Source organism: Herpailurus yagouaroundi, unplaced genomic scaffold, assembly GCF_014898765.1.
Source record: "Herpailurus yagouaroundi ecotype Mexico unplaced genomic scaffold, PumYag 164, whole genome shotgun sequence".
Lineage (NCBI taxonomy): Eukaryota > Metazoa > Chordata > Mammalia > Carnivora > Felidae > Herpailurus > Herpailurus yagouaroundi.
The window spans coordinates 38,487,949-38,501,810 of NW_024412405.1; the positions used below are offsets into that span (position 1 = coordinate 38,487,949).

At 35.9% G+C, this 13,862-nt stretch overlaps 1 protein-coding gene across 2 annotated transcripts in view; it reads left to right on the top strand.

The window, feature by feature from the left end:
* Nucleotides 1-494: 494 nt before the first annotated feature.
* The window catches only part of KLHL1 (kelch like family member 1), a 362,363-nt gene continuing 348,995 nt past the window's right edge, over nucleotides 495-13,862 (top strand). For both annotated transcript variants that reach the window (XM_040487388.1, XM_040487389.1), the window contains exon 1: nucleotides 495-1,809. In XM_040487388.1, the coding sequence (XP_040343322.1) occupies nucleotides 1,307-1,809 (503 nt within the window). In that variant the 5' untranslated portion in view covers nucleotides 495-1,306. The remainder of the gene's footprint in view (nucleotides 1,810-13,862) is intronic.

A 13,862-nucleotide genomic window follows, 5' to 3' on the forward strand; every position in this document is an offset into this window, starting at 1 on the left:
TCAGATGCCCATCTTAAAATTTCTCCAGCACGCCTCTGGACCCCAAGACGAAGCGCTGCCTGAGTGTGTTAATGGCAGAATCACAATGTGTCAGAATGGTGGCATTATCACTCTTTGATGCCAGCATCACTGTTTCTTGTGTCTCACTACGGACAAACCAAGGCTAAAGGTTAAAGGATGTGGTTTATTAAATAATTCAAGCCCTTAACATGCAACCTGCAAACCTATGGCAGCCTATTAAGTTCACGTTGCCATGATTCACGTTTGGTGTTTACTGATACTAAAGCATAATGCCTGTTTGTTTTACTTTTATTGCCACACAGTAATGTAGTGAGGAAAGGGGATGAAAAAAGGTGACAGGACCTAGCAAGGGGACAATAAGAGCGGCAGACTCACTTGCATAAAGAAGATTGAAGCCTTCCCTCCCTCCCTCCATCTCTCCGTATAGGCCCCAGTGCACATCTGCGTCACTTACAGGGGAGGAGGAGGCGATGAGGCAGAGAGAAAATTGTACTGTGAGGACCTTGACAGCTTCACGGGCGGGCTTTTCCTTTTGCCTTCCTATATTTTCTGGAATATTTATTCTTCTCTTTTACAAACTGACTATATAAAACCACCCCTTCTCGCCTTGCAGAAGGCATTTGACTTTCTCAAAGACACCCGGCAAGCTCTCAGAGCATCCTCGGAGAGGCCAGGCACAGGGGCGCAGGTGCACCGAGAAGACTAGGGGGTGCGCTTCTTCGCGACTTGGGGCGCGCTCTCTCTCTCGCTCGCTCTATCTCGCTCTCTCTCCCTCTCTCTCTCTCTCTCTGCGCTCTCCAGGCACTGAACTCTGAGCTGCAAGGACAGGAGAGCCGACACCTTCCCGACTGAGGTTTTGCCACGGGTGCATCCCAGGGAGGTGTATCCAGCTGCCGCCGCCTCCCTGGCTTCCGAGCGTGCAGACCTCCCTTCTTCGCGCACCTCCATCACCAGGGTCGTCCCTCCCTGCCGTAACCACGGGGCCCCCGCGGGCGGATCAAGGATTCTCAGCCCTCTGCGTCCGGCTCCTGCCTCTGCTCGCAGCCGGTGGGCTCCCCACGCGCGGGTCCTTGCGGACCTGACCGCAGCTGAGCGGCGCGGCTCTGCCGTCCGCGCTCGGGTGGTTGCCTAGCAGGGCGCGCAGCCCGCCTCGCCGCGAGTGCTCCCGGGGTGCAGAGGGCGCAGTCCGCCGCCTCCTCCAACCCCGAGCTCTGCTGGCCTCCCCCACCAGCTGCTCTGTCTACTCCCGCGCCCGCTGAGGTCTCTTTGCCTTCTTGCGTCAAGCATGTCAGGCTCTGGGAGAAAAGACTTCGATGTGAAGCACATCCTGCGACTCCGCTGGAAACTCTTCAGCCACCCGTCGCCAGCCCCAGGCGGCCCGGCGGGGGGCGGCTGCCTGCAACCGGACGGCAGCGGCAGCTTCGAGCACTGGGGCCCCAGTCAGAGCCGCCTGCTCAAAAGCCAAGAGAAGGGCAGCGTGAGCACTTTCTGGAAGAAGCCTTCCTCTTCTTCCTCCTCTCCTTCGTCTTCCTCCCCTTCGTCTTCCTCCTCTTCCTTTAATCCACTGAATGGCACCCTGCTGCCAGTGGCCACAAGATTGCAGCAAGGGGCGCCGGGGCAGGGCACCCAACAGCCAGCCAGGACTCTCTTCTACGTGGAGTCTCTAGAGGAGGAGGAGGTGCCAGGCATGGACTTTCCTGGACCACACGATAAAGGGCTGGTCCTGCAAGAGCTCAAAGTGGAGCCGGCCAACTCAAGCCAGGCAACAGGTGAAGGATGTGGACACAGGTACAGTAAGACCCCATGGGGCATCCAAGCATCTCCCAGTTTCCACTGATTTCCCCTCTCCCCTGTGGGCTTTGGTAGTTACTAAGACTAAAACGTTTCAGGTTGAAAAATTTGATTGAGAGATGCCAGCTTGGCTTTTATTACCCAAGTTTATATCATCTCACTGAAAGTTTGCTCATTAATTTCTACAGGCGCATTCATATGGTTTTGCTTTTCGCAAGTTTTCAGAGTTGTAATCACAAATTGAATATATATGCATTTTGGTAAATCTTTCAGTGGAGTGGGTCTCATATTTCTGAGATGATGGTGTTCTTCTGTCGTCTTCTGTCACATCAGTATTCCCGTTACCTGATGTGAGATGAAACTTGTTTTAAACACCAGTCACAAGGATCTCATGTACTGCTAGAAATTGACTTAGCGTGTTATCTAGGATCCCTGTGTCTTGAATCTATATACCAGAACTAATGAGGTGCGTGAAAGGAGGCCACTGGACAGCAGCATTTTCTTTTTCTCTTTTTTATTCTTCCATGAAATGCAGTGTTGTTATTCTCTATTCTAACTTCCCTTTTTATCTTCCTGTGTCTTCACTTTTGCCTTATTCAGAGTCTTAGAATTAAACTGTTGCTGAGCCTGTTTGCATTCAGCTGTTCTTATTCGGTGGTTTAGGATGGGATCTTTAGGTGGTAGGTCAACATTTATGTTTTGTCTATTTCCAATATTAGATTCTTTTAGAAGAATTCTACCTTCAAGACTTATAGAAAACCTTCAGACACATAAAACTTCTGAGTTTTACATTTTTAGAGAATTGACTCATTATTCACTACTAGTTTTGGCATATAATGAGGATATGAAAAGATTTGCATTTAAATTCATATGATATCAGGATACATTATTGAAGAAACATAGGAAACATAGGAAAATTATAATGGATATGTTTATTAAATTTAATTACCTCTCAATAACAAAACAGAAACAACTTTTTAAACTTCTGGTTGACTGAATCACCTTCTTATAAAGTTGATTAAGTCACAAAAGGAATGCACAAAATAATACTGTAGGTGCTCTTTCATGATGTTGACAAATGTGAAATTAAAGATATGAAAAAATATCCTTACAATTTTCAATTATGTGGATTATATGGAAGAGCCTTGGATATACTCTAATATGTTAAGACATTTAATGTAATGTATTTATTAAAAAGGAGGAAGTTTAATTTGTAATTTTCAAGTATGACAAAGTTTTTTTTTCCCATATATAGCGGACCTAAATATTAGTCTATATATTATTCAATTAAGTAAGATATTTTACCAAAATGGTTATAACTTTGGGTACCACCAATACCATAAAGTAATTTGATTTATGTATTTACTAGTTATTATAGTTTAAGCCTTTTTTCTATCAAATATGTTGAGCTTTACCTCCTTTAGTGTAGAATATTTAAAACCATTTTTTTTAGTTTTCAGAAATCATAAGCATTTAGCAATTCATTTTATATATGTAAAAGAAAACATTATGTTAAATATTTACTAATTACTACTTTATTGAAACTGATATTTTATGACTAAGAGACTTTATAAAAAATAGATTATTTTTTTCAATTCTCTAAAGTCTTAAAACCAGCTTAAAATATGTGACCTTCTGAAAACACTAATGTTTAATAATTTTTTTAAATTTGTTTTACAACAAATACACTTTTAAGTAAATGAGACATATTTGTCATGAGTAATTTCTGAAGATTTTTATGTAAGTTGAAGAATTTGAAAATACTAATAGAATATTGACTTAAGAAATTATAATAAATAAAAAAAATAAAAGTCATAACCAATAGAACACTTAGGCACAAAACACCCATCAGATGTAACTTCTGGTCCCTCACTTTTGAATGTATATCGTTTTTACTCACAAAGAGTTGTATATAAAAAGAATTCTGAATATAAGCAAGTCCCACCAAAACCATCTTTGCTATTGGAATGATGGTTTCCTATGAGTTCTTGCATGTTTAAAATATTAAAAATCAGGTCTAATTTTATTTTTAAAATTGTGTTAAGACATAAATAGTTTAGAAAAATTTGAGCTTCTCACTGGAAAAAGGAGTTATTACTGATAGTGTGGATTTCATGAGTTTCCAAACCTTCATAGAGCATTGGTTCTATGCTCATGATCGATTAAAACCATGCTACTAGACTTGAGTTAGCCATATATAGATATTGCATATATATTATAATTATATATATGAATTTTAATATGTGGTAAGAATAGGGTTCACTTCTCAGAAAAGACAGAATTTCCAAAGTACTGAATGCAAAATAATATGTAAAATAATCAGTAATGTGCATTTTCTTTTGTTTCTATCTTAGCACATGCAGGGAATCTACATAGTGTTTATATTGATCAGTGAGTACATAAACCATCTAAACCCCGCATGATAATTTTGATTACTTGAGTTATTATTATCTAACCATACTGTGAAGTCCCATTTGATATTTAGCATCTTGTTTTATCAGTTGTGACTTCCATGCTAAATTAATCTTCATGTATGAAACAAGAGCTGACCCCTTTCTTTTCTCTTCATTTTCTGATCTTCTGTTTATTCATTTGGTTTCATGCTAGTTAGGAAGATTGGTTTAGACAAGTAAAAGTCACTCAGTTGGTTTCACTTGTTCAAACAGCTGCTGGGGATGTTCAAGGGAAAACTTCCTGTAATCTCAGAATTCTGGGAAACTATAATGGAGTTTAAACATAAAGGCAGCAGGAAGCCACTGGTAAACTAATTTATTACCTGAACCCAGACCTCATCTGGTCCCACCCTACTAGGCATACATAAAGAAATCTCAGTATTCTAATACCTTAACCATTACACCATTAAGAATTCTGACTATGGTAATAGGTTCCTCATCTATGTGATTAGTCATTTATTTTCTCTACTTCATTGAGAACTTAGTTGTTGGAAAGTATGTAATCTAGCTATTCAGATTATCATACATTCTTGGTGTGGATATTTTTATCCAAAGTTCTATAGGTAGTAATCTAAGAACCAAAGAGAAATATTTATATTTTCACGGTTTGTAGTAATGTGAGTGGGAAAGGAGATGTCATGGTCAACTGCTTCCTTTTTTAGTTTTCTCAGTTCTCACGGAATGCAGTCATCTGATTCCATGGTTTCAACTGCTGTCCACAACCTGAATCTCGAAATTTGTATCTCAAAATTTGGACCTGCCCCTGACCTCTGGTTTCACACACCCACCTCTCTGCTTGACCTCTCTTGTGGAGACACAATATAAATACAACATTGTACAAAACTGAACTCATAAATGTCCCCCTCTCTCTTGCTCAGTTTCCTTCTTTATCTCAGAGAACAGCTTTCCATGCATTAGGTTGTACAAGCCAAAAATTCAGGGTCATATTTGCCAACATGCTCTTCTCCATTGTTTTCACTATTCCACCAAGCACTGTCACTTTTTCTTCAAAAATTCCCTTCTTCTATCTGTGCCACATCCCTCCATCTCCATTGTTTGCACCTAATTCCAATATACTATCCCCTTTCAACTCAGCTTCTGCCACTGCCATTCGCATCATCCTCACTCATTAATTTTGCCACATATAATCCATTCTCTGATAGTGGAGTGAATGAAAAATTTAAAATGAAAATATGAACTATTTTGCCACACCCAGATTCTCCTTTTCTTTCTTTTTCCTTTTTTTTTTTTTTAAGTATTGCCACCACCCTCTGACCACAATCCATACTCTGCACAGATGGACCTTGGATGATCTGTCTCTTGTCTATTATCAAGGCCCTTCCCTCACCAACCTCCCTCTTACCCTCTGTCTTCCAGACTCCGTGTCCTCCCTTAATATTTTTCTCTATCTTTGGGCCTCACAAGCTTGTTTTGTCTCCTTGCATGTTGGCTCTCCTTCCCTCAACCCACCCTTTTCTGAATTCATTCCTATTTATCATTGAGATGTCTTGATTAAGAGCTTTGTACATTTCTCAAAGAAGCATCCGTTGATCCCCTAGGCGAATTAATTTACATTTTTAAAAATTTATTGCATCTGCTCATTCCATGTTCTTGGAGTAACTAAATACTCTCTACTTTTTTTTTTTCAATTTCTCATTGTCACCTGTAACTGCATATTAATATCTATGTTGTTTTTATTGTTTGTCTCTAACAAAAATTGCCCTGGGGCACCTGGATGGCTCAGTTGATAAAGCTATTAAGCATCAGACTTCAGCTCAGATCATGGTCTCATGGTTGGTGAGTTCAATCCCTGCATAGGGCTCTGTGCTGACAGCTTGAACTCTGGAGCCTACTTTGGATTCTGTATCACCCTCTCTCCTTCTGCCCCCCCTCCCTCTCTAAGATGAATAAACATTAAAAAAATTTAAAAACATTGCCCAGTGGACAGACTATTTCCATTTTGCTCATCATTTTGTCCCTATCATAGAGCATGTAGTTACTCAATAAACACTGTTAAGTGAATAAATATTTGTCATAATCATAGTGAGTGACATTGATTAAGAACTTCCTATTTGCTAGATAGCATGTTGAATGTTTATACTGTGCAATTTAATATTCAGAACAGTCCTTTGATTCTGGAACAATTATGTATCCCTTAGGTATAATGATTAGATAGATGAGAAGACTGAGGTACAGACAGCTAATTAATGTGCCCAGAATCATAGACTTGCACATAGTACAGCTGCACTTTGTCTTCTTACTCTCAGATCCAGACACCATATTCCAGGCCACTTTGCTAATTCTCCTTTCCTTCTGCTTAAACAAACAAACACAACAGAACATAAGAAAGGAGCTACAGCTAAAGTTATGCTGAAGCAGTTTTCCTATTCCCTTGGTTGCAATGATTCTCTGTTTGAATGTTTAAATAGACTTTTTAAAATAATAGTAATGGGTGGGATGCCTGGCTCAGTCGGTTAAGCCTCTGACTTTGGCTCAGGTCATGATCTCACGGTATGTGGGTTCGAGCCCTGTGTTGGGCTCTGTGCTGAGTGCTGAGAGCCTGAAGCCTGCTTCGGAATCTCTCTCTCTCTCTCTCTCTCTCTCTCTCTCTCTCTCTGTACCCCTCTTCCACTTGTGCTCTGTCTCTCTCTTCAAAAATACATAAACGTTGAAAAAATTAAAATAAATAATATAAATAAAAATAATAATAGTGACAGACAATGTCTCATAAGGCTCAAAGAGAACTTCTTAGCCTAAGTTAGAAATCACTCAGTTTTTTTTCTGAAGTATGGTTCATTCTGTGCATTTTACTTTATAATTAAACAACACCATGAGGAAATGACTTAGGGAAAACTAATTTAATTTTTGAATCCAAAAGAGAGCTTTATGATAGAAATCTGCTTTTGAGGGTCGGAACAATTGATACGGAAAATTGTCACCAGAAGAAAGCATACACCATTAAATTATCATGAAGGTTGGTGAGACCTGAACCAGGTATTTGTTGAGAATGTTAAGAAATCAGTCTTGCCTCAGTCAAAAGGAAAAAGCAACTTTAAAAATGGTTAGAGGCTATTTATTCAGGAAAGGAGTTCTTAAACTATGCTTCTATGGAACACTAAAATGAAGTCATGTTCATATTTTCCTGTAACCCCGTTTCATAGTGAAAAAGAGTATGGAGTGATTTTACTCAAATTTATGTCTTCTTGGCTAATTTATCCCAGGCTGGAGTGTTACACAGTCTACTGTTATTTAGAGCAGAACTAGCAGCAGATGATACCTTGTTTGGGGAGAGCTTCTTTTATTTATTTTAGGATGGGTTTATCAATATTATTCGTCATTTTATAAAGAAGCCCACAATTTCCAGGTGCCCTCCCTTCTGAGCACACTTGCTTCAGGGAAAATAAGAAGATCATAAAGGAGAAAGAAATGAGACCACTTGATTGAACCTGCAGGTACTCAAAACTCCAGAACCATCTGAGTGAAAGATGTGACTATAAGTGCAGAATGAAACAAATACAACAAATATAACAAACAAACAAACAAACAAACAAAACCCCATGCTAATTGAGTACCATTTTCTGTTTTTCATTGATGAATTTCTAATGAATACCTTGTAAACTATATTATTAACCTCTTTAAGGTATGGTGATTTTAAATAATCTGAAAGTAATCCCTATCCAATCAAATTAGCATTTGGCAAATACAGAATATAATATTGATCAGATATTTGTTTTAGTTAGTTTCTTTTTTCTAAGCCTCAAAAAATAATTTGTGTATCTGGGGGATAATATGCTTCTGATGATTACTTAGATGATGTGTTTCTAAGTCACATTTCATTGTTTTTGACCAAGAACTCTTACGGAATTTACAGAAAACTAAGATCTACAGCATATTTTAGAGTTTCAAGTTTCTGAACATGAAAATATGCAGCATTTTAAACAGAGTCTCTAAGTAACAAGATTCTACTGATTTTATTTTACCATCTAAAATAACCACAGATATTTTTGTAGTAGTTGTAAAACAAATGCTCTGGAATTTACATACTAGTTTGGCCAAATAATAATTTACCTTGCTACATTTAAAATAATGTTATTCCAAACTTTGAGGAAAACATCTGATATAGATACTGATAATCTGAGCTGATTTAAATATTCGAAGATTTTTAAGTCAAGTATAAGCAAAAAGCAAGCAAACAAAAAAACCAACAACAACAAAGAAACCTGTTGTATCATATAAGTTTTAGGATGACTACTTTGCTGACTTTTCTGGCCAGAATTTGAAAACAGATTGATATAAGTGTGTATGAAAGCTTAACATAGGTTTTCCTGACCAGAGAGAATGTGTGCTATAATTTAGGATCCCAAGAAATATCTGTTTTGAGTGGAAAGTCTATGAGGTAGATCATTTTGACTGATGATCATGTCACAGGAATGGTACTTTTTGAAAATGATCTGAGAATCTCCTGTAATAATAAAAAGTGCATTTAGTTGATGTTAATTCTAAATTTGGCCTTTCCCATTCTTTTGGTGGATTTAATCTAATTCAGATAACCGATTACTGTAGGTAATCTTTCATTTTGAGTTTCTATCATAATTGTGACACTGTGTCCAGGCCACATTTTTCCTTAGTGATGTTGATTGACATTTGCTCATGTAACTCAGCATTTCCATCTTGACTAAAATACGGTGGAACAACTTAAATTATGAGACCAGAAAACTGGGAGGGTTTATACTATAAGGGAAAGGAAGAATTCAACAATTTTATAGTTTTTCAAGAGGTGAATGCCCAAAATCTCTTTGTATCAACAATAAAACACACAACTTTATTTCTTTAGTAGATTCGAATTCTACTAAAATATCCAAGGTGTCTCTTTAGGCCAATATTCAAAAATACCAGAGCTTCAAAAAAAAAAAAAAAAAGGAAAAATAGGAAATATGGCTATTTTTAAAATCTATATTTTTGAATTTATGTATACAAGAACACTCTGACTTTCTAACTCAGAGATTCAACCTCGAACTCTAACATTTAGGAAATAAACTTGGAGTTGTTTTTTTCTTATTTGTAATAAAATTTAAATGTGATGCCTACTTTTACATTTACCTTTGAGAAACTGGTATGCAATTTCAGTAGAGAAGTTCACACAAATATTTATATTATATTTAAATATAAATATATTTATATATATTTATATATAAATATATATTTATAAAATATAAATATATTTTATATATTAGATCAGTCAATTGTCATTAGCAAAAGCAATATGCCCATATTATATGTATATAAATTCAAAATTCTTAAAAAGAAACTAAGATGAAAAAATCCTGGGCCAAATAATATTCTAATCATTTTATTAGTCACCGTGAAATAACTGGACCTTCTGCCTGGCTAAGACAGAGTAACAGGGACTGGACCCACCTTCTCACCTAGAGAAGCAACAAAGAACAAAAGAGGGAGAGAAGAAAAAGAAAGACAGAAGGAAGACAAATAAAGGCAAAAAGGAATGAAGAAAGAGAGGGAAAAAGAGAAGGAGAAAAGGAGGTAGGAAGGAAGGAAAGAAGGAAGGGAGGGAGGGGATATATGAAACAACATTTTTCAAGACACTGGACATCAGGTACTGAAAGAGAGTGATTCCTGAGATGTGAAAATCAAATGAAATGACCCTGTGATTGTCCCAGCTTACCTCCTTGAGAGAGATTCCAGGCACTGATGCAGGGGAAACCAAGAGAAATATGATAACCACCCTGGATTGAAGAGAGGGAGCCGAGTGTCCAAGGAGCCCAAGTCAGTGAGATCTCACAAGACAGAATGTCACAGAAAAGACCTTCATGGAGAGAAGTCTCAGAAATCTGCGGTGGGGCCTCTTGAGTATTTGGCAGATCAGTATTCAGTAGAATAATGACAGATACATGTGTTTAGGAAACAGCCCAATTCTTGGGAAAGAACTATATTAGAATTAGAGGGACTAACACCTGTCCCTAGCAATAGGAATGGAATGATTCATGGAATTAGAGAAAGTATTTGGAGGAATGTTATATTAGTAACAGGAAATGACTAGCCCTAAAATAAATGCTGCCATGGTTCTGCTTAACAAATCCAAAAGTATCAGACGGTTTCCACGTAACATTAAATGTGCCTTGGAAAAAAATTGAAGAATAATTCATATATTTAGAAGTATTTAATACCAAACAAGGTGAATTTTGTAATGTATGACATCCAATTAAAGATGACTAGGCAACAAAGGAGTAGAAAAATATGAACCATAATGAGGAGCAAAATAATCAATTAAAACTGACTAAAAAACTATGGCCGACAAGGTAATTAATGCAGTTAAATCATATTTTATATATTCAAGTAGTTAAGTAGGGTCATGGTAGATAGGAAAAGATTAACATCAGACTTCTATAATGCCTGAGATTATATATATATATATATATATATATATATATATATATACACACACACACACACACACACACACACACACACACACACACACTCACACACATACATATAGGGTGACATTAATGGTAGAGCACAGATTGCAGAAAAACATGGTACCGGCTGGAACAAAGAATGGAAATCACCAGAAATGATAACTACATGGGTAAAAGTAAGATTAGTTTTTATTATATAAATCTGGAACATTTAAAAGATATATGATGGTTAAACAAACAAAAATAGTATAATATGAGAGGTGTGTTGTATTTTTTTTTCCATATGTATAAGATAAATGTATGACAACAATAGCATTAAGACTGGTAGGGGAATCAGGACGGCTGGGTGGCTCAGTCAGTTAAGCATCTGACTCTGGATTTTGGCTCAGGTGGTGATCTCATGGTTTCCTGAGTTCCAGCCCCATGCTTGGGATTCTCCCTGTCTCCCTCTTTCTCTGCCCCTCCCTTGCTCGTGCTCTCTCTGTCTCTCTCAAAATAAATTAATAAACTTAAAAGAAATACTGGGAGAGGAGAAATGAAAGTACAGTATTATACGGTTATTATACTAAATGTGAAATGGTGTATCATTTGAAGGTAGTCTCAGAAGTATATTATAAATCATAAAGCAACCACCAAGGTAATGGAATAGTGATAAATAGCTAGTAATCCAAAAAAGAAGATATGATACTCTCATAAAAATTATTTAATTAATCTAAAAAGTAGGAAATGGGAACAAAGATAGGGCAATTAGAAAATGCACAGCACAATTTTAGTCTGAAACCTAACTATATCAACAATTACATTAAAAACAGCTCCTCTATGCATCAATGATGAAAATGCAGAGTTTATTGGGTTGTTTAAAAAGCCAGATCTAAGTATATTCTGCTTATAAGAAATACACTTAAAAATAAACACAAATTTTTGTTGAAAGGAAAAGGATAAAAAAGATATAGTATGCTAAGATTAATCAAAAGAAAGCTGAAATGGATATATTCATACTAAACAAAATATATCTCAAAACAAAGAATATCGATCTGATGACAATCTTGAAAAACCTGCAGTTAACATCCTAGTGTTGAAAGACAAAATGTGTTTCCTCTAAGATCTGGAGCAAAATGAGAATTTCTTCTCTTATCACTTATTAAACATTGTATTGGAAATCCTAGTCAATTCAATAAAGAGACAAAAAGAAATAAAAGGCATCTATACTGGAAAGTAAGAAATAAAATCATTTTAATTTGCATAAGAATTGATCATCTATGTAAAAATGAAAAACATAGTCTTTATTTGCAGGCATAATTGTTTATAAAAAAATTTTTATTTGAATCTGCAAAACAGATAATGGCTTTTTTAAGGTGGCAGCATATAGAGTGAACATTCAAAAATCAATTATATTTCTATATACTTTCAAGGGAAAACTAGATATTAGAAATATAAAAATAATATATCATATTAATATCAATAAAATATGAAATAATAATAAATATGACCAAAAATATGAAGACTCATACATCAAAAACAATAAAGCCCTCTGATAGAAATTAAAAACTTAATAATGGAAAGATATACTATATTCATGGATCAGAAAAATTACTATTACTAAGATGTCAAATATTTCCCAATTCATCTATAGATTATAAACATTCCCCCAAGAAAATGTTTGTATTTTTTGTTCAAATTGACAGATTTATTCTAAAATCCATTGAAAATTTGAAGGACCTAGAATAAACAAAACAACTTTGAGATAATTTAACATATTTGAAGACTAACATTTCCTGATTTCCAGATTTGTTATTAAGGTACAGTAATAGAGACAATGTGGCATCATTATCACAATATATATGAATAGGGAATGGTAAATAATTCTGATAATAGCCATTTTATGAAACAACATTATGCTATTTAAAAAAGAATAAGCTGATCCTCAAATGCCATGATTGAATGTAAAAATGTTATGATGAGCCAAAGAAACTGTGTGGTATATTTCTCCTATTATAAGTCAGATAAACTTATTCATTGTATTTATTATTCATACTTTGAATAGAAATTTGATTCTAACTTGCCTTGAATCATTTATTGGAGTCAGATGCCTCTTTGAGTTGATACATGGCCTAAGAAGTCATCCAGTGACATTTTGCAGAACTTGATAATGAAATATTCACACCGACTCTTTTGCTACCTTCCACTTGGCAGCAGATCAGAAAGAAGGGAAGGCTAAATAGTTTTATAGTAAGTGTTCTGCAAAGAAAGTTCAGAAGGCCTTGCTTTGTGACCACAAGGGACTTTGTATCATGAGTCAGCAGAAGCATCTCCATTGCCAGTACTAGAGGAGCAACAATACAATCCATGAACTTTACCTTAATGATTCAGAAAGGAATGAGCTATGTGCCGTCTTCTTTTTTGATTCCTCTTTGGATTTTTCCAGATGACTTGAACATTCCACTAGACGTGTTTCCCCACAGAGAAAAAAAGGCTCATTATTTACTCATTCTTGTCCTAATAGATCTAAAATATTTACATGTCATTATTCTCCCTAACAACAGCCTGTGACTTTTAGATAGATTTCTTATCAAATACTTTTTCAATTGTAAAGTTAAATTTGTATTGGTATAGTATAGTATAGTATAGTATAGTATAGTATAGTATACTGAATTTGTATTAGTATTTGTAATGTATACTAAATTAGTTTTAGTGTTAGTATTTGTATTGTATAGTAAATTTGTATTAGTATTAGGGCCCCTCAAAGACACAATTTAAAAATATTTTCTAAATGTAAATTTTCTTTTCCTTTCCCCAGATTGATATACCTAGTGGGAATCTTAAAACTCCTTTGTATCTGTTCTCACTCTTATATTCTATCTTTGCCTCATACCAAATTTTTCTCTTTGTATGGTAAATATTTTAATTCTTATTCTTCAATAAACTCCAGAAAAATCTTTGGTCTTTATAACATTGCAAACTGAAATATGTATGGTGTTTAAGTATTGAAAAATTTTTATGGCATATATTTCTCTAAAATAATATTGTTTGACTTTAAAAAATATATCAGCCTCCACAGTTGCATGTTACAACAGAAAGAAAACTGGATTTGGCAATAGAAAACCTTAGTTTTAGAGTACACTCTACTTGTATAGGAAAATGTCACCGTTGCCACTTAAAT